Genomic DNA, 19,546 nt, shown 5'->3' with positions numbered 1-19,546 from the left:
TTTTTTTTTCTGAATAAACCTTAAATCTTTTTGATATCTTAAATTTAACCCCTCAATCATATTCTACTAAATTTTTGGATGGAAAATATTCAATATTAGTTATTTTTAATACTTAAATAATAGTTGTTAAGTAATAGGAAAAAAAAATGAGAACATGTTCTTCCCACTGCATTTCTTGCAAAAAGGGACATTAATGGTCCGTTTGATTCATGTGTTTAAGTCAATAATTTTGATTTTAAATTTAAATTTTATGAAAGAATCATTGACAGGAACTATTTTAATTCAAATTTTTTATGAAATAAAAGTGCTAGAAAAATCAGAATTATAGTTTTAAACAAACGGGCCTTTTATGTCCTAGTCATTTTCTTATGAAAATTAATATATTTAAATTCATTGTGGCCACAGGAGATCCTTGACTTTGAAAAAGTTGGAATTCAGTCTCATGCTTGAAGAATTCCTACAATGTTCTAGCATTTCTCAACGGGTAATCTCGACAAATACCATTTAAAAGTGTATGAGTAAAGATTTTTACCTTTTACTCTTGATTCATAACCTTTTTAGTCAAATAATTACACTAACAAAATAATATTTATTAAGAGTAATAGCTAAATGTCCAGACTCATGTACTCTTAAAAGTAAATTCTCTATTTTTTATTTCTCAACTGCCACAAATAGCCTATTATGACACCATCATCTTGCACATAGGGCCCGTTTGGGATAGCTTGTAATTATACTTTTAAGTAGTAGAAAAAGATAAATATAGTTGGATCTTTTTTATTAGTATTTGGATAATGTTTAAAAAATATTTTTATATCTAAAAAGAGCTTTTAAATCTGTTTGGATAAAAAAATCAAAAGTACTTATTATTATAAAATGTAATGTAATAAAAGGATATAAATAAAATATTTAATTTAATGTTCACATATAAAAGGTTAAAAATGTAAATAAAAAAAGCATAATCGTATCATGAAAGTTGCATATAAACAACAAAAGCATAAATTGTGTTCAGTTTGTTTCATCTCAATAAAAAATAAAACGCAGGGAAATTACAAGATAAAATTAAGGTGAAATTAACTTTATGGTTTTGGTTCAATCTGTTAAAATTACAAGGTCGACTTTCCTTTAAGGAGATTACACATTATTTTCATCCTAAATTTAACAGGATGTAACTAAGGACTAAATTTAAAACATCGAAAGAGTTTAGTGTCTAAATTAGTATAATTTTTAATAGAAGGAATAATAGAAGAGGATAAGTTGCGGAACCTCCAATGAATTTAGCTCAATCAAAACTCAAAAACTATAAATATATAAGAATAAAGAGTTCAAAAATTAAAATATCAGAATGTTTATAGTTTATGACTAACAATGATAATAATACCTTGGTTTATAAGGTTGCTAAATTGCTTTGAAGTGAAACGGCATCTTGTTTTCAAGTTCAACGTCAAATTTCACAACTTGTTATTTTTTCTCCTTTTTTTTCCTAAACTTCAAAATGTTAGCAAACCTCCTTCTCCATTTACAGACGAAATTGTTGATGTGGTACCTAATTTAAATATCAAAAGCTCATTAAAGCTCTAGAAGGGTCAATCATGAAAACAATAATATATTGATAAAAATACCTAAAAAAATAAGAAATATGTAGGACTTATCATATTATGAAATAATGTTCTGTACGTATAGAACAATTTTGTAAACCTTGTTAACACAGAAACCAAATATTGTTGTGTGAATTAAAACTGCAGAATAGTAAATGACAGAGTGATAGATTTTTTTAATGTAGCCATAAACTATTATTAAAAAAAAAAAAAAACTATGAGTGCTAGTCACACTAGACCAAAAATAGAATTTTACTGAACACCGAATTATACTTATAAATGTTTGAAAAATCTTTAAGATACTTCGACTATGTGTTTTAACGATTAGCAGAAAATATTATTTTAAGCGTTAGATTAAATTTTCAAGAGTATGATATAAGTATCTACAATTTGCATCAACAATTAGTAGGAAATATTATTTTAAGCATTAGATTAAATTTTTAAAAGTATAATATAAGTATCTACAATTTGCATCACTCAACTCATAAAAAGCTCTAATCATAAATTAAACTCCACGACTGAAACGACAATTTTTTAAAATAAAGGTCCGATGGTATAAATTCCAATTTGTAAATACGGCTTCTTGCATGCTTTTTTGAACTGAGATCTTTCCTTCATCGTTGAGGAGAATAACTTTTGTGCCTCACAAAATTTATTGAGTGTCGCCAAAGCCAGTTGATGGAGATATCTTTCAGTTCTTTTTTTGTGGGGAGTAAAATTTATCCAAAAGACAAGTTTTTGGTTTTTTTGTCGTTTAAAATTCCGTTGTCGTTTATCTAAAAATTATTTGGGAAGACAGTTAAGAGTAAACGTTCTGACAAGTGACCGACCACCCGATAGAATTTTGGCAAAGGAGGAGGAAGATAGGAGACCAATTTAGCAGCAAGCAACGGCCAAAATGGATAAACCCTAGCTCTCTCCTCTAAACCCCTAGCCATGGCGTCCCTTTATCTACTTCCCCCTTTTCTCGCCCTTCCCCGCCATAACTCAACAACTTCCATAGCTTTACAACCTCCCAACTCCATTAAAAACTCCCCACATTTCGAGCTTTATTCTTCTCTCAACCTCTTCAAATCGCCTAAGCCAAAACCCCCACGTCCCAGAGCTTCCATTAATGGAGAAAGCAATGGACCCGTCGAATCCAAGAAACCCACTCGCCGAGGCAGGAAAAAGGGGTCCACAACATCACCGTCTTCCTCATCATCTTCTTCTGCTCCGAAAAAGCAGACCAGGCGTTCGAGAAAAAGCCAACCCGAGAGTAATAATGGCCAGATTTCGGATAAACCCACGAAACAACAAACCCCACAAGAAGAAGAAGAACAAGACTCGGATTCAGAACTGGAGGATTACGACGACGGAATAGGTTTCCCGTACGAAGACCCTCCTCTGGTCTGCTGCTTCGGCGCGGCGCAGAAGGAGTTTTTGCCGACGGTGAGGGTCTCCGACAACCCGATGCACCCGGACATCTACTCCCAGTGGAAGATGCTCCAGTGGGACCCGCCGGAGTTCGTGCGGGCACCCGGCGGGCCTTCCTCCAATGTCGCGATATCCCACGTGCGGCTTGGCGGGAGGGCGGCGTTCATGGGGAAGGTTGGGGATGATGATTATGGGGATGAGTTGGTTTTGATGATGAATCAGGAGAAGGTTCAGACGAGGGCTGTCAAGTTTGATCCGACTAAGAAAACGGCTTGTTCGTATATGAAGATCAAGTACGAGGATGGGAAGATGACGACGGAGATGGTCAGAGAGGCCGCCGAGGATTCTCTGCTTAGCTCGGAGTTGAACCTTGCTGTGCTCAAAGAGGTAATAGATCTTCCTTCTAGTTGAGGAAAAATTCACAAACGTTTCTTTGTTTTTTTTTTCTTTTGTCAATGGGACTACTTTGTGATGGGTTTTATAGTTTGCCTGCATTTAGGCATTGTTCTTTTCACTTGGCCGAGTGTGTTCACATAACATATAGAAGTGAGAATGGTACCGCGGTTTCTTCAATATAGTAATGAAATTGAAAAGGTATAACACCGAGAAATTGAAAAGGTATGAGTTGAGACGTGACTTTATGCGCAAAGTTTTTACTGTAGTAAAAAAGTTAGATGTGACTTTTCTAAGAGCTTTTTACTGTAACAAAACTCGAATTCTAAATTTAAATCGGTGAAATGAACAGAGCTTAGTTATTCTAGACTATTGTTACACCTCTACAACGTCACTACATTTATTCAGTGTAAAGCCGATGTTAAAAAATTATAATGCAAGAAATTTGTTGTTGCAAATTATTGTTACACCTCTCCAACATTCTTATTGCATTAAATAAATTATGTTATGCTTCTCGCTTATATATACACACATATATATGTTCTGCAGTATAAAGTAATGTGGGATATAATTTAGTAACAGAAAATCATTTTGAGGATCCATACATAAGCACACAACTGTTGCATTTCACTTCTGAAATGTTATGATGTGAATATATTGTAGGCAAGAATGTTTTACTTTACTTCAGAAGTCCTGACATCTCCCTCCATGAAACGGACACTTTTCAAAGCGATTGCATATTCCAAAAAGTTTGGGGGCCTTCTGTTTTTCGACCCCAATTTGCCTTTGCCTTTGTGGAAATCACGCGATGAGACAAGGGAATTTATCAAGAGGGCCTGGAATGAAGCGAACATCATTGAGGTGACGAGGCAAGAGCTGGAATTTCTTCTTGATGAAGAGTATTATGAGAGAAAGAGGAATTACAGGCCCCAATATTATGCTCAAAATTACGAGCAAACGAAGAACCGGAGGGATTATTATCATTACACTCGTGAAGAAATATCTCCTTTGTGGCATGATGGACTTAAATTTTTGTTCGTAACTGATGGGACACTTCGAATCCATTTTTACTCCCCAACCTTTGATGGCGTCGTAGTTGGGACTGAAGATGTGCTCATAACCCCATTCACTTGTGATCGGACTGGTTCTGGTGATGCCGTCGTAGCTGCTATTATGAGAAAGCTAACAACTTGTCCAGAGATGTATGAGGACGTAGATGTTCTGGAGAGGCAACTGCGCTTTGCAATTGCAGCTGGGATTATATCACAGTGGACTATTGGTGGTGTGAGAGGTTTTCCCACTGAAAGTGCGACACAAAATCTCAAGGAGCAGGTTTACGTACCTTCGATGTGGTGATCTGGATGATACTGTAGTTCTGAAAAATGGATGTGAAATTTTTTCAGTTGTGAAAAGAATTTTGTTCTGTTTTGAAGATGGACGAGGAAAAAATTGCTCTGCTATACTGGTCTGGTGAGTTTTGTATAATTTTGATTTAATTAAACAACAAGACTAGTTATTTGATCTAGTGCATTTCATAGGTTAGAGACTGCAAGCATATTATTGCAATGCAGTGCGATTTTTTGTGCATTCTCTCTATGTCTCCAATCAAATAGTGAAATTACATATTCTCGGTACTTCTCCCATATTCTCCGTACATAGAACCAATCAGTTGTTGTTTGATCTATGTTTTTATTGGTTTGTTAGCTTTTTTATTGTTTGAATTTAGGTAAATTAGAACTGTTGCCACCTCTGAAAGAATCAAATTTCAAAATTCACTGTCAACCCTATTGTCAAAATTCACTGGTTCTCTGAACTTGTGTAAGATAATCTTTTCAACCCTGTTGTCAAAAATTTAACAAACAAAAATGACAAGTTTTGAGAGCAAGATCATGTACCTCTTTAATTAGGTTTGGACTTTGGTAGATTGAGTAGGCTATGATTTACTACTATTCAAACTCAAATATACAAGAGACCTTTCCTGCCTTTCCGTTCAATTATGAATGAATAAATCATTTTGGTGTTGTGTGAACGCGGATGAGGAAGGAAAGAATATCAACAGTCTCGTGAAAATTTAAGTGCTTGCCTGGTTTGAGGGTTCAAACCAATCCAGTATTCAAAATTTTGTGAGAGAAAACAATATAGCAAAACTTTTTAAATTTAAATTTTTTATGAGAGAAACCATTGTTTGAGCCAAGCTCAAGGTGATTTGAACCCTCAAACCAAATATGCACTAAGTGTGTTGTACGCACAAAAGAGTACGACTCACTTGGGGAGCGCTTGCCTGAAAATACTAGAAAACTTGAAGATGAAAAAACAGATGGGATAAACGTCATAATGTTTGATCTTTTTAAGAGTCAGGGAACTCTTACTTGCAAGCTATCTTCCCATCCACATCCTTTATCAATCTCAAAAGCAATTTAATAACCAAAGTTGAGGCAATCTTATTTGGTAATTAGAGGCATTGGTAAAACTATCATCAAGACCACTTATTTCTAAGAAGAGGAAGGCCATGCATTACGCTCTTTCGTCAAATAGCTATAACCCTTGTTTGTATGCGTCATGCTCTTTCATCACATGGCTCAACATCATCGGTGATGCTGAAGTTAGAGATATGTTAAAAGATGTTCCACAAATAAATATATGACACAACTGCAGGGGCAAACTGTATAAGCTGATTTCTATTATGAATCAATTGTGAAGTATATGGAAGTTGATATTCAATTCACAATGAAGCGCAATTTGACAAATTGGCTTTGGCAATAAAATCAAAGAAAGACTAATAAATGAATAAATGAATTATACATCAATATTTGGCAGGGATGCTATCTCTGTAACATTGAAACTATCCTGATTTGCCTCTCTGTGTTCCTAAATATCACTTGGTAAAGATGAGGCCCGCGTCCGTTGCCACCCCCCCAACACTGAAACTTTGTATGTTCAAATCACAAGGGAGACCTCGACCTCTCGAACTCTTAGGGAGCTGCAGTCTTTCACCAGCGGCCGAAGGAGCAATTTGCTTTGATAGCCCCATTGCACCTGCCACTAAAAGCAATACATATAACTGTCTATTCAACTCTGTACTCACTTTAACATCTATCTTTGTAATGAGGTCCTTAGACTCCGTCTTTGTTCGAGCTTCGTGCTTGTTGTAAATGTCTCCAGAGGCTTATTACAGATGCAACCAGGTAGAGGGTTTGCATAAAAATTCTCCTCCAACTTTGGTGAATCTCCAGGCTCTCTGAGATATGGTGCTCCAAGCCTGTCTGAATGTACACTCTTAACCTCCAACGAAAATTCTTCCCACGATATTGCATGTTCATCTAACTGATCAATCAGTTTAACAAAATTTTGTCTGAAAAAAATAAAAAAGAGAATAGAGTTGATAATTATCAGAATGCTAGAATCTTCAAGACTGAGTTAAAAAAGCGGGGGAGAAAAATCAAACACACTTAAGAAAACTAACCTGTCGGGGTTGATAGTCTTTTTAAACCCATCGAACCTCCTATGGCCCTGAACTGCCTTTGCCATGTTCCCGTCGTACGTATAAACAAAGACATCACTATCAAGTGCCAGAAAGTAATCCAATGCGGCAAGGCGATTTTGATAAGGCTCGAAGGGGGCTAACTCTTCTTCCGTTGCAAGCGTGGAATGAGAGAAGACATTTGGGTACTCTGCGCGAAAGGCTGCCATGCTATTGCTGCCATATATTTCTCCGGCAACAATGTAGATAGTTGTTGTGGAAGGATACCCCATGGCCTTGAGAAACATGGCTGCCTCTCTTGGCGACATAGGACATCCTCCTTGTAACCTGCGTTCTTTGCTATCAATCTCTTTCTCCTTCCAATGCTTGACGTTATACCTCATATCTTGAAGTTCCCCGGCTTCCTCTGAAGTAAGATTGTGGCTGCAGCCTGTGAATGCAAGCATGTCTTTCTCATATCTGCAACCAAGAATTTTGTGCTTCATTAAAGAACCTATTCCGCTATTGAAAAGGAGAAATACTAACAGACGCAGCATAATAAAGGTACCTTAAATGCAGAGCAATATATGGATCGCTGTTGTTCCTCAGTCTATCAACCAATATCTTTCCAAGGTCCTCAATTTCCTTTGAGTATCGGAGAGCCTCGTAATTGGCACGACATCTAAGCTTTTGAATTGAGGATGCAAGGTTGTTATTGGCGAGGCGAGAATCTGTATGAGTAAACTTCACGACTTTATGCTTCTTTAATAACGGAGCTAGTTCGTTTCTGTAATAACTAGCCTGCATTTTAAAACATCTGAGATACAATTCTAGTGATACAAGTTGACAAATGGATGCATCTAGTGTCGAGCAGCAAAAAAAATATTGCACGTAATTGTCACACCTTAGACCAAGAGACAGGAGGCTTAAGGAGGGGTTTCACGGCTGCATAGCGAGGAGGCAAATACTCGACTATTTCAATATCGTCTTTCAAGACTTCCATGAAGTGTCTCCAGTCAAATATATCTTTAAATTCACTGCAGAGTAATAGAAAATTCAGTTGACTTAGTGAGCAAGATAAACATCTCATCACACAACCTCAAATGTAAAGAATCATTCATACCTTGGATCTGTCCAAAATGACGAATGATCAAGAGAAGGAAGAACCAAGGTGGCATTCATAAGCTTTGCTGCAGCAACCATATCACAAATCTGCACATCATTTGTATCAAAATGTTAGCTCCAGAAAGTCACTCATCCTGTGTTAACCATGAAAAGGGTACATCAAGAAATCTTTGGAAAAAAATAATAAATAAATAAAATGTTCTTACCCCTGTTCTCATTTGATTCAATCCACCGTTGGCGTGAACAAGAAGATAACCGTTCGTTTTAGAACCTGGTTTCCCTGGGGTCAATTCATATGAGAGATGAATCAGACCAAAAGTTTTAATTAAGATGCTAAATGCTGAAAAAAAATAAAAAAATAAAAATATACGTTGACCAAAATCATACGTACTTATTCGATTCTTGGGTCGATCAATGCACTTCTGATAACTGCCGCTGTTAGGCTTCATCCATATTTCAGGTGTCTACGCAATAAAAAAAAAAAAAAAAAAAAGGCATCAAATCATCAAAACCATATGTTCAAGGACATTTTTTGTTTAAAATTCCTGTTTAAACTTGATCAGCCAATACCATCGTGACATTGCTGTGAATTAAATGAAAAAAAAGGCAGCCATTCTACTTTTTTTTCTTTTTTCTTTTCTTTTTTGTCAAAATCATTAGAATTCCCAAGTTTGCCTATCAATTTTAGGTTCCGTTCATTTTATTAATTTAAATTTAGAAATTCGAGTTTTGTTACAGTAAAAAGTTTTCATAAATAAATAGTAAAACTTACTTTTTAACTATAATAAAAAATCTCTCACATAAAATTATATCTCAACTCAAATTAAAAATTTAAATCAACGAACTAAACAGGCTTTAAAATCTAAGGAACTTGAACTGAATCATGAATGTAGCAAATATACCAACCACAAATAGAATGAACACAACAATGGCCCAATAATCATTCGTTGAAAAGTCATATATAGCTATTGCAATTGGTTAGCAGCCGCCGTCCCAGAAATTTCAATTCTAACAATTTCTCCCCAGTAATCCACTACTTCTTAACCAGCCATAAAGTCAACGAAACCCATTCAACCCTTAAAAAAAATATAAACAATAAATTCTAAAACGGCCAATTAAATTCATCAACCTCTTCATTTCACGTCCAGAAAAACTGGAGAAAAAAAACCTTGACCCGTAATAGAAACTACAAAACAGAAAAGTCGCTGAATATCAAAGAAATACATACATGTATACATATATATATATATCTATATATATAATCTAATCTAACAGTTCAAAAACTTGAAAAGAAAAAAAAAGTAACAAATAGTACAACAAAAAACAATTCTCCGTTCACCAACCTCCTCAAATTTCAAAAAAAAAAAAAAGTCTAAAACCGACCAGGGAGACTGCAAACAATAAATTTTGCAAATTCATAAAAAAAGTTCTATTAATATCTAACTGTTTAAAAATATAAAATTTCCAATGTACTTACAGAAAACTCAAGAACTCGCTTGGGCATGGAATTCTGGGCCTCGGAGACGACCCGTTGGGCCATGGCGGATTCATCCGTGAAGGTTTGCAAGATTAAAAGCCCGTTACTCTCCTTCTCCACGTTGGCCTTGCCGTCGACGTCGACGTGGCCACTCAAAAACGAGACCTTCACGAACAACGACAAAACCGCCATTACAATCAGCGCCACGAAGATCTTACGGCCCGCGCTCTTCCCCGTTCTTAGCGCCTGAACCATCGCAGCCGTCCACAAGACCCCCTCCTCGATCCCCACCATCCACGCCTCGGGCACACAGAGCAGCATCCGCCTGCGCAGCAGCAGATACCTCGCCACCGGGTGGTGATGATGAGGAGAGTAATGGTGGTAATGATATTGATTATGGTGGAGGTGATGATGATGAAGACTGTGGTGGGGCCCAGTGCTCCCACTAATGGAGCCGTTGGGCTCGTACTGGTCTTCCTCGTCGACCACGCGTCGCCGCGCCGCGGCTGTGGGGCCCACTGACCTAGGGCTTCCGCCAGACGAGCTGCTGGAGACGCCGCCTGACGACATCGCCGGAAAACGAGGAATAAGAGAGGAAAAATAATTCTCCGGCGAAAGAATAGAAAACAAAAGAGGAAATTTTGAAAAAGTTAATAAAAAAAAAAAAAAAGAAAAAGAGAAAAGAGGGGAAAAGGAGGAAATAGTTGTCAGGTGTGGAAAAGTGTTTGGAGAGAAAGAGAAAGAAAAAGAGAGGGAACCGTCGGTACGAGGGGCTTTGAGGCCTTCGGCTTTTTTTGGTTTTATGGTTTTCGGAGGAGGTGCCCGTAATCTAAGGCCAGCAGAGGCGTTTATTATTTTCTCATTTTCTTCTTTCTAAATAGATTTATTTATGTAAATTATATGATATATTCCATAATTTATAAATACACACATATATATATATATATAAATATCTATTTCCAGTTTTCAACCTCTCCTCTCTCTCTCTCTCTCTCTCTCTGAAACTTATTAGCGGAACACAGGTGCAATGGTGGAATGTGGATTTGGGGGATTGGACTCTCGGTTTCCTTCTGAGCTTCGTGGTTTTTATATTGTTTTGTTACAAACCAACTTTGAAATTACTCTATTACCCTTTTGAATTTTAGGGGAGCGACAAAATAGAAGCTTTTTGGAACAAAAAAGAAATGTTCCTTTTTGGTGCTTTACGGTTTTCAGTTTGCTCTCTCATTTTTCTTATTGTCTGTTTTCTTTTCCTATTTTTCCTTCTCTCATTATTTTTTTTAAATTTTTTTCTTGCAATAATTCTTGGGCATGCAGTTTTTTTTAAAATCTTTTTGATAAAATCTTGGAGATATACTTCATTTGCGTGGTAACCATTAGGGATGATAATATTCTCCGTGAGAATAGGCCCCGTTTTAATGGGATCAGAGATGAAAATAAAATTTAGACCTCGTTCACTTTGCGGATTTAAGTTTTCAATTTGAGTTGAGATGTGATATTTTGTGAGAATTTTTCACTGTATCAAAAAAAGTTACATGTGACATTTTTTGAGAGCTTTTTACTGTAAAAATCTAAAACTGAAAACTCGAATCGGTGAAATGAACGAGGCCTTAGTTCCCGATTCACGACGCAATAAAAATTGAAACTATTAGGAAGAAACAAGGAATGATCATTTACGTTTATATTTTGATGTTTTAAACCTTTTTCGTTTATATGTTAGCTATTACTTTTGGATTCAGTTTGTAATATGTTCAAAAAATTTTGTTTTATTATGGAACTTTTGATTTTGATCTAAATTAATAATGAATTTTTACTATATTTTTATTTTAAGTTGCTATAATTTTGAAATACATAATCCTATAAGATGAAAAATATAACGGGTATGAAGAAGGCTCCTCTAATGGAGAATCTCTGACTTCGATCCCACTCCTTAAGCAGGGATAGAGACATAAATGAGAATAATTTATAATTATAGGAATGAGAATGAAAAATCATTCTCCGGCCCCGCCCCCCGCCGATTGGGGAGAGAGAGAGAGAGAGAGAGAGAACTTTGACGTTGATTTGTTGGGAAAAGATAGTACTTCATGAGGTTTACAACCGAACCAAAATGAAATTGAGATACTTTTTAATTCGTCTTGGTTATTCCGAATTTGTTTTTGTCTAAATACAATGACGTGTAACTGAACTAGTGTTGGTATAGTAATCGGTTCGCAAGTGAAGGCGCATCTTCTTTTTATTGTGTAACTGATTTTTTTTTCTTTTTTCTTTTAAATTAATTTCTTATATTTGAGTCTTGTACAAAACAAAGATTATATATGACAATTAAATAGAAGGTTTGGGACTTCTGGGACTTCGGAATATTGAAATAAATATTGGCTCATCCTTTTTCCTAAAAAAAAAAAAAAGAAAAAAAAGAGGTTATCCTTGAAATGCTTTGGATAACATTTTCTTACAAAAAATGTGTACAATTGCACTTCTAATTTAAGCAAGATTTTCGTATACTCAACTAGCTAGTTACTTTTCATTTTAAAATACTAAATTCAGAGTGGATTTCTTTTAGTGGTTGTAAATTCACACAATTGCTTCTTATATTGTCTAGAGTTTTAATCCAAAAAAAAAAAAAAAAATCTTTTATATTGTGTATATATATTGCCTTAAGTAGATAAATGGTTCAATTTTAATATAATTTTCCAGCCATGCTTTTTTTTTTTTAAATTAAAAATGTCACTTCCTTAAAGGTAATCAATATGGTTCACTCAATTCTTTTAGAACTAATCTATAACAATCCATAATTTAGACTTGGAACCTTCCAAATTGGGGATCAATAATTAGAAGGCTTTGAGTTAAGATGTCTATAGTCCATTATATTGTCGCTAAATTTGCATGTGAAATGTGTTAGAAGGGGTTTGGAAGGTGACTGTCTCTGTCTTTTATGCCCAAGAAAGCTACAATTAATTGCCACTTCATAAACAAAAAAAGGTCATATTTAACATCGCCAACTTAACGGATAGTAAAGTGTGTGTGTGTGTGTGTATATATATATATTTATATATATATATATATGTATGTATGTATGTATTTTCAAGTGAAGTATATTGGTTGCAAACACATTAGAAATTTATCTATTTATTTATTTATTTGTTTGTTGAAAGGATTGAATTAATATTGGTGGTTTAGCAACTTTACTTTGTCCTAACTCAAATATCAAGTAACGATAAAACTTAGTTTTAAGAAATCTTGTTTAATTATTGGGAAGTTATAACGATACCTTATAGGCAACTAGATCATGCACCTACAACGACCTAATCATATGTGTATTCATCGTATTTATCGTTCCACTTCCACGTTTTACATAGCATTGTTTGCGTATCATTTTCAGAAAATATTAATAAATAGATAAATTTCAAAGCTACTAAACACCACTTAAAATGACAGATTACCACAAGTGAAAAACACAAAGTCGTGTACATTATTTGTTGTTTTCTCCTATCTTGAAGATATTATCATTCTTTATCCCTTTTTGCTGCACATTTTGATGGGATATGCAAAGTGAACATTACTTATTAAACACTAGGCCCCGTTCACTTCGCTGATTCGAGTTTAGAATTCGAGTTGAGATGTGACTTTATGTGAGAGCTTTTTACTGTAGCAAAAAAGTTAGATGTGATTGCTTGTGAGAGCTTTTTACTGTAGTATGCCCAAGAAAGCTACAATTAATTGCCACTTCATAAACAAAAAAAGGTCATATTTAACATCGCCAACTTAACGGATAGTAAAGTGTGTGTGTGTGTGTGTATATATATATATTTATATATATATATATATGTATGTATGTATGTATTTTCAAGTGAAGTATATTGGTTGCAAACACATTAGAAATTTATCTATTTATTTATTTATTTGTTTGTTGAAAGGATTGAATTAATATTGGTGGTTTAGCAACTTTACTTTGTCCTAACTCAAATATCAAGTAACGATAAAACTTAGTTTTAAGAAATCTTGTTTAATTATTGGGAAGTTATAACGATACCTTATAGGCAACTAGATCATGCACCTACAACGACCTAATCATATGTGTATTCATCGTATTTATCGTTCCACTTCCACGTTTTACATAGCATTGTTTGCGTATCATTTTCAGAAAATATTAATAAATAGATAAATTTCAAAGCTACTAAACACCACTTAAAATGACAGATTACCACAAGTGAAAAACACAAAGTCGTGTACATTATTTGTTGTTTTCTCCTATCTTGAAGATATTATCATTCTTTATCCCTTTTTGCTGCACATTTTGATGGGATATGCAAAGTGAACATTACTTATTAAACACTAGGCCCCGTTCACTTCGCTGATTCGAGTTTAGAATTCGAGTTGAGATGTGACTTTATGTGAGAGCTTTTTACTGTAGCAAAAAAGTTAGATGTGATTGCTTGTGAGAGCTTTTTACTGTAGAAAAACTCGAATTCTAAACTCGAATCAGCGAAGTGAACGGGGCCTAAACTCTCACGTATGGCTTTGTCCAATTGCATCGTACAATCTCCTCTAAAAATGGCACAACAGAATCAGTGAGTTTTGGCTCGTAAATGCGTGCAAGTTGTACATTTGGGATATTTGTATTATCTTTAAGAATAATACTAAATTTAACACGAACTTTATCTTATTTTGTCATTGATGTATATTTTTTTAGGGGATGGACCTTATTTTTTAGGGGATTTTGATATATCTGTGACGGCTGAAAAATAAAAAAACACCGATGTTTTAAAAAAAGAAAAAAACACCGGAGAAAGTTCTTTATAGTAGATGAGTTTCTCCAGTGTTTCCTCCTTTTTGAAAACACCAGTGTTTCTGATTTAGTCAAAATCACACTACATTTAAAAAATATACAAAACAGACAAATTTTGATATAAATCTAACGACTGAAAAACAGAGAACATCAGGAAAATCCCTTACAATAAAATCTATAAATAATGTATTACTACTTTTCAATCTGTAGTGTTTCATTTGAATGGCCGAACAATTAGTATTATCCTTCATTATCTCAATTTTTATATAAATAACTATATAAAAAGTATATTATGATCCCGTTTGTTTTATCAATTTGAGTTTTATTACAGTAAAAAACTCTCAGAAACAGTCACATCTAATTTTTTTACTACAGTAAAAAGCTCTAATATAAAGTTACATCTCAACTCAAATTAAAAATTCGAATTAGTGAACTAAACGAGTTCTATAATTTTTTTAGTTTACGATAGTACTTTTTGTTTTTTAAATGTTGGAAAATATATTTTGGGTGTCTGGTCCAGTTGTTTTTGGCTAAATAATGTATTCCACTGCTTTTCGATCTGTAGTGTTTCATTTGTATGGCTGAACAATTAGTATTATCCTTAATTATCTCAATTTTTAAATAAATAACTGATATAAGAAGTATATTATAATTTTTTTAATTTACGATAGTACTTTTTTTTTTTAAATGTTGGAAAATATATTTTGGGTGTCTGGTCCAGTTGTTTTTGGCTAATCACCACCTGGTCCAGTTGTTGGTAAACACAAAAGGGATTTTACTTGCGCAATACAAATATTTTGTTGAAGGGTACTAAAGTCAATTCACAAATAAACATTGTACCAAAAAGTAGAAAATAGATTTCAATCAAGAAAAGCGACTATTTCTTTGGAACGTTCCTCGATTCTCGTGTCTTTTTTTTTTCTATTTTTTAATAAAAAAATAAATTCACGTTTTTTTTTGGCACTTATGATTGACGACTTCATTGAGAGCCGTGATGGCTTATTGGATTGCTCCCCGTCTGGACTCTAACTGACATTCGGCACTTTGGGGAATTCAATGTGACACGTGGCACTTCACGGGTGGCCTTGCTCGGATGCACTTTGCGTTTGTCACCTTGCGCCTGATCTGAGAATCTGACCGTTAAACGTGACGACGACCTGTACGGAAAATCATGACGCTTGGATGGGACAATCATGATCTTTGGGCTCCGGACGAGATCATGGCCGTAGAATCGTTAAAACTAAGTGACGTGGCGTTAAAGGACGGTGATGAGACGTGAGGGACCATGTTGGAATGTAAAGTCGCGAGGCGTGGGATTTTCATTTATTGCTCGGTTCCAAATCCGATTTTGAGGGACCAAAAGGAGAGAGAATGCAACGCGGAGAGGATCTGGAAATGCCAGCATGATAGCTTTGCACGTTCTCTCCTACCCTTGTTTTGTTTATACCTATTAAATTCTTGTTATATATTTTTTCACCATATTTTTATTTCCTGTTAATTAATCATTAATGTTTATAAAAGACAAAAATATTAAAGAAAAAACACCTTTTTTTAAAATAATAAATAAGATAATTATGATTTTTTTGATAGTCTCAAACTACAGGGTATAAAAATGAATAAAACTAATAATTTATTAGTATGTGATAAAGAGGTAAATCTACACATGACTTTACTTTGAATTTAGAGTTCAAATCCCCTTATTTCAGTTCAAAAAAAAAAGAAAAAGATTAGTATGTCAGTTTTTTAACGCAAAATCATATTGGAATATAATAAAACAAAAGAATGACAACTTAATACAAATTTGATGAAAATTTCTCAAACCATGTAACAAAACTATTCTCTTTAATAATGCGTACATCCATTTTCCTTTCATGAATTCCAAAAAATTTTGTAAAAAGAAACACGATTTATGAACTTCGATTGATTTTTGCAAAGAACTATTAACTATATGATCATACAATTAGGGACGTGTTTACATTTTCTTAACTTTTAAATATTTAAAGTGATTAATTAAATCATAATGCGTAGTGTTTGAATTACCCTACAATAAATTTTTTTTTTTTTTGGAAAAAAACTTTTCTAGAATATAAGATATCTCTCCTAAAATTTATGTGATACAATTTGACAATTCAAATTTTATTTCGAATTTTTATTTGTAAATGACATTAAAAGATATGATCTTCTATATTCCATCGTAGAACATTAAATTGGATACAATAATAATTTTACTCAGTCGCAGCAATATCTTCCACGATTGTTTTATAAGACAAATGTGGCATACTCTGTTGTAAGTAACAATAAACAAACATGGTTTCTCAGTTAAAAAAAAAAAATAGACAAGCACTTAACACCTGACAACCTTATTATAAATAGATTTATAGTATAAATTAATATCATTAATGTGATCTGTAGTGCAGCCACGTATAGATCCAGTATTATGGCTCCATGTACTGTAAATCTTATTAGCAATATTACTATGGAAAAAAAAAAAAAACAGAAGTACTATTCAAGATAGTAAAAAAAATATTATTTATGTCATTTTATTAAAAAATAAACAATTACTATTTAATTAATGAAGTTAAAATAAAAAACCACAATGACGTCAAAATTATTTAAAATGACATAAATAATAAACCTACACAAAACGATGGAAAACTATTTTCTTTGAAAGAATAAGATCAAAAGATCGGAAAAATTCATTGGAACCCCCTCTTTTTTTTTTTTATCTATCAAGAATAATATGTCACGTTCATTAAGATATTTAAATAATATGACCTTTCAATTGATATGATATGGTATTTTAATTGACGTGTCATGGTGTTATTAGAGAGATATTAAAAGAAAAATGCATACGGAGAAACATGAGTCAAATCCGTAATGGAACCTGGCATAATCTAATGTGTTTTTTGTGGTAAACAAAATATATATAGTTACGTGAGATTAGAAAATTGGTTTTGCAAAATTTGGTTTTGTGAGAATAAAAGAAAAATCATTGCACATAGAGGCTAATTTTGTTTTCTTTACGAAATGAAAGAAAGCGAAAAGCAAAGGCAATGTTCGGCCAAAGCTCTAAGGCCACCTTCAGGTTTTTCATTGGACACTCCACCTTGAAAGTTCATCCTCCGACTCATATCATCACGGACTTTTTGGTGGTGATGGTAGTGTACACTCCCCCTTAATGTATGGTGGTAGTTTTCACCACATTTTGTTTGTTTCGGCTTTTTTTTTTTTTTGTTTTTGTTTTTCTTGTGTTAGTTTTATTTTTAGTCCTCTAGATTTGTGTGTTAGACTTGTTTTGTGGGGCATTGGTGCTACTTGCCTTTCTATTTTAGTTGATTGAATTTATCTATCAATTATAGAGGATTGCTAAAGTCTCATGTTCTCTATTTTTGGTGTATTTTAATGAGTTTAACGAGTGCTCGCTCTTTAAACTTGGTACACAATTTTTTTCTTCCCTTAAAAGTTTCATTCAAATTTACCGATGGACCAGATTGTTCAATAGGGTCGTGGTTTTCTTATAGTTTGTGGCGCTCAAATTAGTCAAAATTGATGTTTGTATATATTTTCTTAATTTGGAATATATTATGTCACTCTGAAAAAAATAGAGAAAAAACATGATGAACAATCTGTAAAGTCAACTTTAAATCCCATAGAGAATATATAATAGATTAATATGTTTTTATGAGTATGTCGGTGATTTTTCTTGCTTATAGAGTTTTATGCTAAATTATTATTATTATTATTATTTTTAAACCGAGTCTTGGCTTTTCCCAAGCAGATCCGAGACAGGCAGGATCCTGCAGAATAAAACTATGATAAAATAATTATGTCAATTTTATTACTAAATTGCGAGAAATGGTTAGTGAATATCTTTTGTCAAAAAAATCCCGCCTCTTTATAACGCCGGTCGAACCTGTAACTTAATATGAAAAAGCTATCTATCTTTTTCAATGGAAAAATGATAGCACCACTAATCCTTTTTTTTTTTTTGCTTGCAAGAAAAAAAAATCCAAATATAGTGCGACACTTGCCAATATATCAAGGTCATAAAGTTATCTCTGATGAGTGCCCTTCATGTTATAAACTAATTACACTTGAAAATGTGATATATAGTTTCGTGTTGATAATCTTAAAAATAGTCTCCAAATTTGCTCGCTAACGTTTAAGTGGATGTTTGGTTCATGGATTCAGAATCATTTTCGATTTACGTGTATTTTTTGTGAGAGAAAATACTGTAACGAATTACGAACCATAATTTGAATCAGAACACGAGTCCACCAATCAAACGATACTAAATGTTCCAAAGTCAGACTGATCTATTTTGGTGACAAAATTAGTTATTTTGTAACAATATTAGACGTTGTAACATAGAAACGCCAATAGAACCTTACATGGACGGTATATGATATATTTTATTCATATTTTAAATCAGGTATAAGTACAGGATTAAGTTCATTATACTCATGATAAATTGGATTTGTTTTGGAACGTTTTAATATTTCAAACTCAATAATTAAAATACGATTGCGTGTTCTTTTTTATAATTTGAGTCAATGTGATTTGAGTTAAGATCTTAATTTAAGTTAAAAGCTGAATGTAATTCTAGTTTGTCAGCCAAACATGATATGACAACGTATATAAACAAATTAATTGACAAGAATGAACAATCTGTACTCTTTTTATCTTTGTTAAGTGGGAGTAAAGGAAACTAAAATAACAAACGTATAAAATTGTAATTTAGTAATTTTCATATATATATATATATATATATATATATAAGCAAAAAGACAAAACTAGCGACATACAGATGGAGGGTTTAGGTGTAATGGGGTTTGCACGACTCCACTAACAAGGAAGCATGCATGAAATCCTGAAACTTTCACGTATTGATTTGTAACTAAATTGGACAAATGGAACTCCACTCATAATACCAAAACATAAACGTGTCAAACGCTTCAAAAGTCACAATATATATTCAACAAGATTGGATGGCAGTTAGGTCTCTTTTTTTTTTCTTTTTTTTTTTTTCGGTCTGGAAAGCTGGTTGGTTGTTGGACTTGGAACACTAGGGATTGTTCTTTTACATTTTTGAGTTAGGGTGATTTGAGTGATGATTTTAAGTTGAGTTTGAGTTATAACTTGAGTTGAAGTTGTAACTTGAGTTTGTGTTTAGATGTGCACATTTGAGTTATGATTTGAATTGAGAATCTTTTTGAGTTTGTGTTTGGGTGGGTCAAAACTTAAATTTGCATTTAGATAGTATTTTTAATAAAAACTCAATAGTGATGAAAATT

General features: G+C 33.5%; 2 protein-coding genes across 2 annotated transcripts; one reads left to right on the top strand and one right to left on the bottom strand.

Moving 5' to 3' along the window:
• Positions 1-2,440: 2,440 nt before the first annotated feature.
• On the top strand, positions 2,441-5,060 carry LOC21406385 (fructokinase-like 1, chloroplastic). Its single transcript, XM_010103534.2, has 2 exons — positions 2,441-3,398; positions 4,068-5,060. Exons 1-2 carry the CDS (start codon positions 2,532-2,534, stop codon positions 4,758-4,760), a joined length of 1,560 nt encoding a protein of 519 aa, XP_010101836.1. The 5' UTR covers positions 2,441-2,531; the 3' UTR covers positions 4,761-5,060.
• Positions 5,061-6,064: 1,004 nt separating this feature from the next.
• On the bottom strand, positions 6,065-10,098 carry LOC21406384 (O-fucosyltransferase 19). Its single transcript, XM_024169159.1, has 8 exons — positions 9,467-10,098; positions 8,381-8,453; positions 8,196-8,269; positions 7,988-8,076; positions 7,769-7,901; positions 7,433-7,665; positions 6,868-7,344; positions 6,065-6,756 (listed from the first exon to the last, which is right to left on the bottom strand). The coding sequence occupies exons 1-8, from the start codon at positions 10,034-10,036 to the stop codon at positions 6,498-6,500; spliced, it is 1,908 nt and encodes a 635-aa protein (XP_024024927.1). The 5' UTR covers positions 10,037-10,098; the 3' UTR covers positions 6,065-6,497.
• Positions 10,099-19,546: the final 9,448 nt, after the last annotated feature.

Source organism: Morus notabilis, unplaced genomic scaffold (genome assembly GCF_000414095.1).
Source record: "Morus notabilis unplaced genomic scaffold, ASM41409v2 Scaffold5, whole genome shotgun sequence".
Lineage (NCBI taxonomy): Eukaryota > Viridiplantae > Streptophyta > Magnoliopsida > Rosales > Moraceae > Morus > Morus notabilis.
This window is presented reverse-complemented; position numbering and strand designations above follow the sequence as displayed.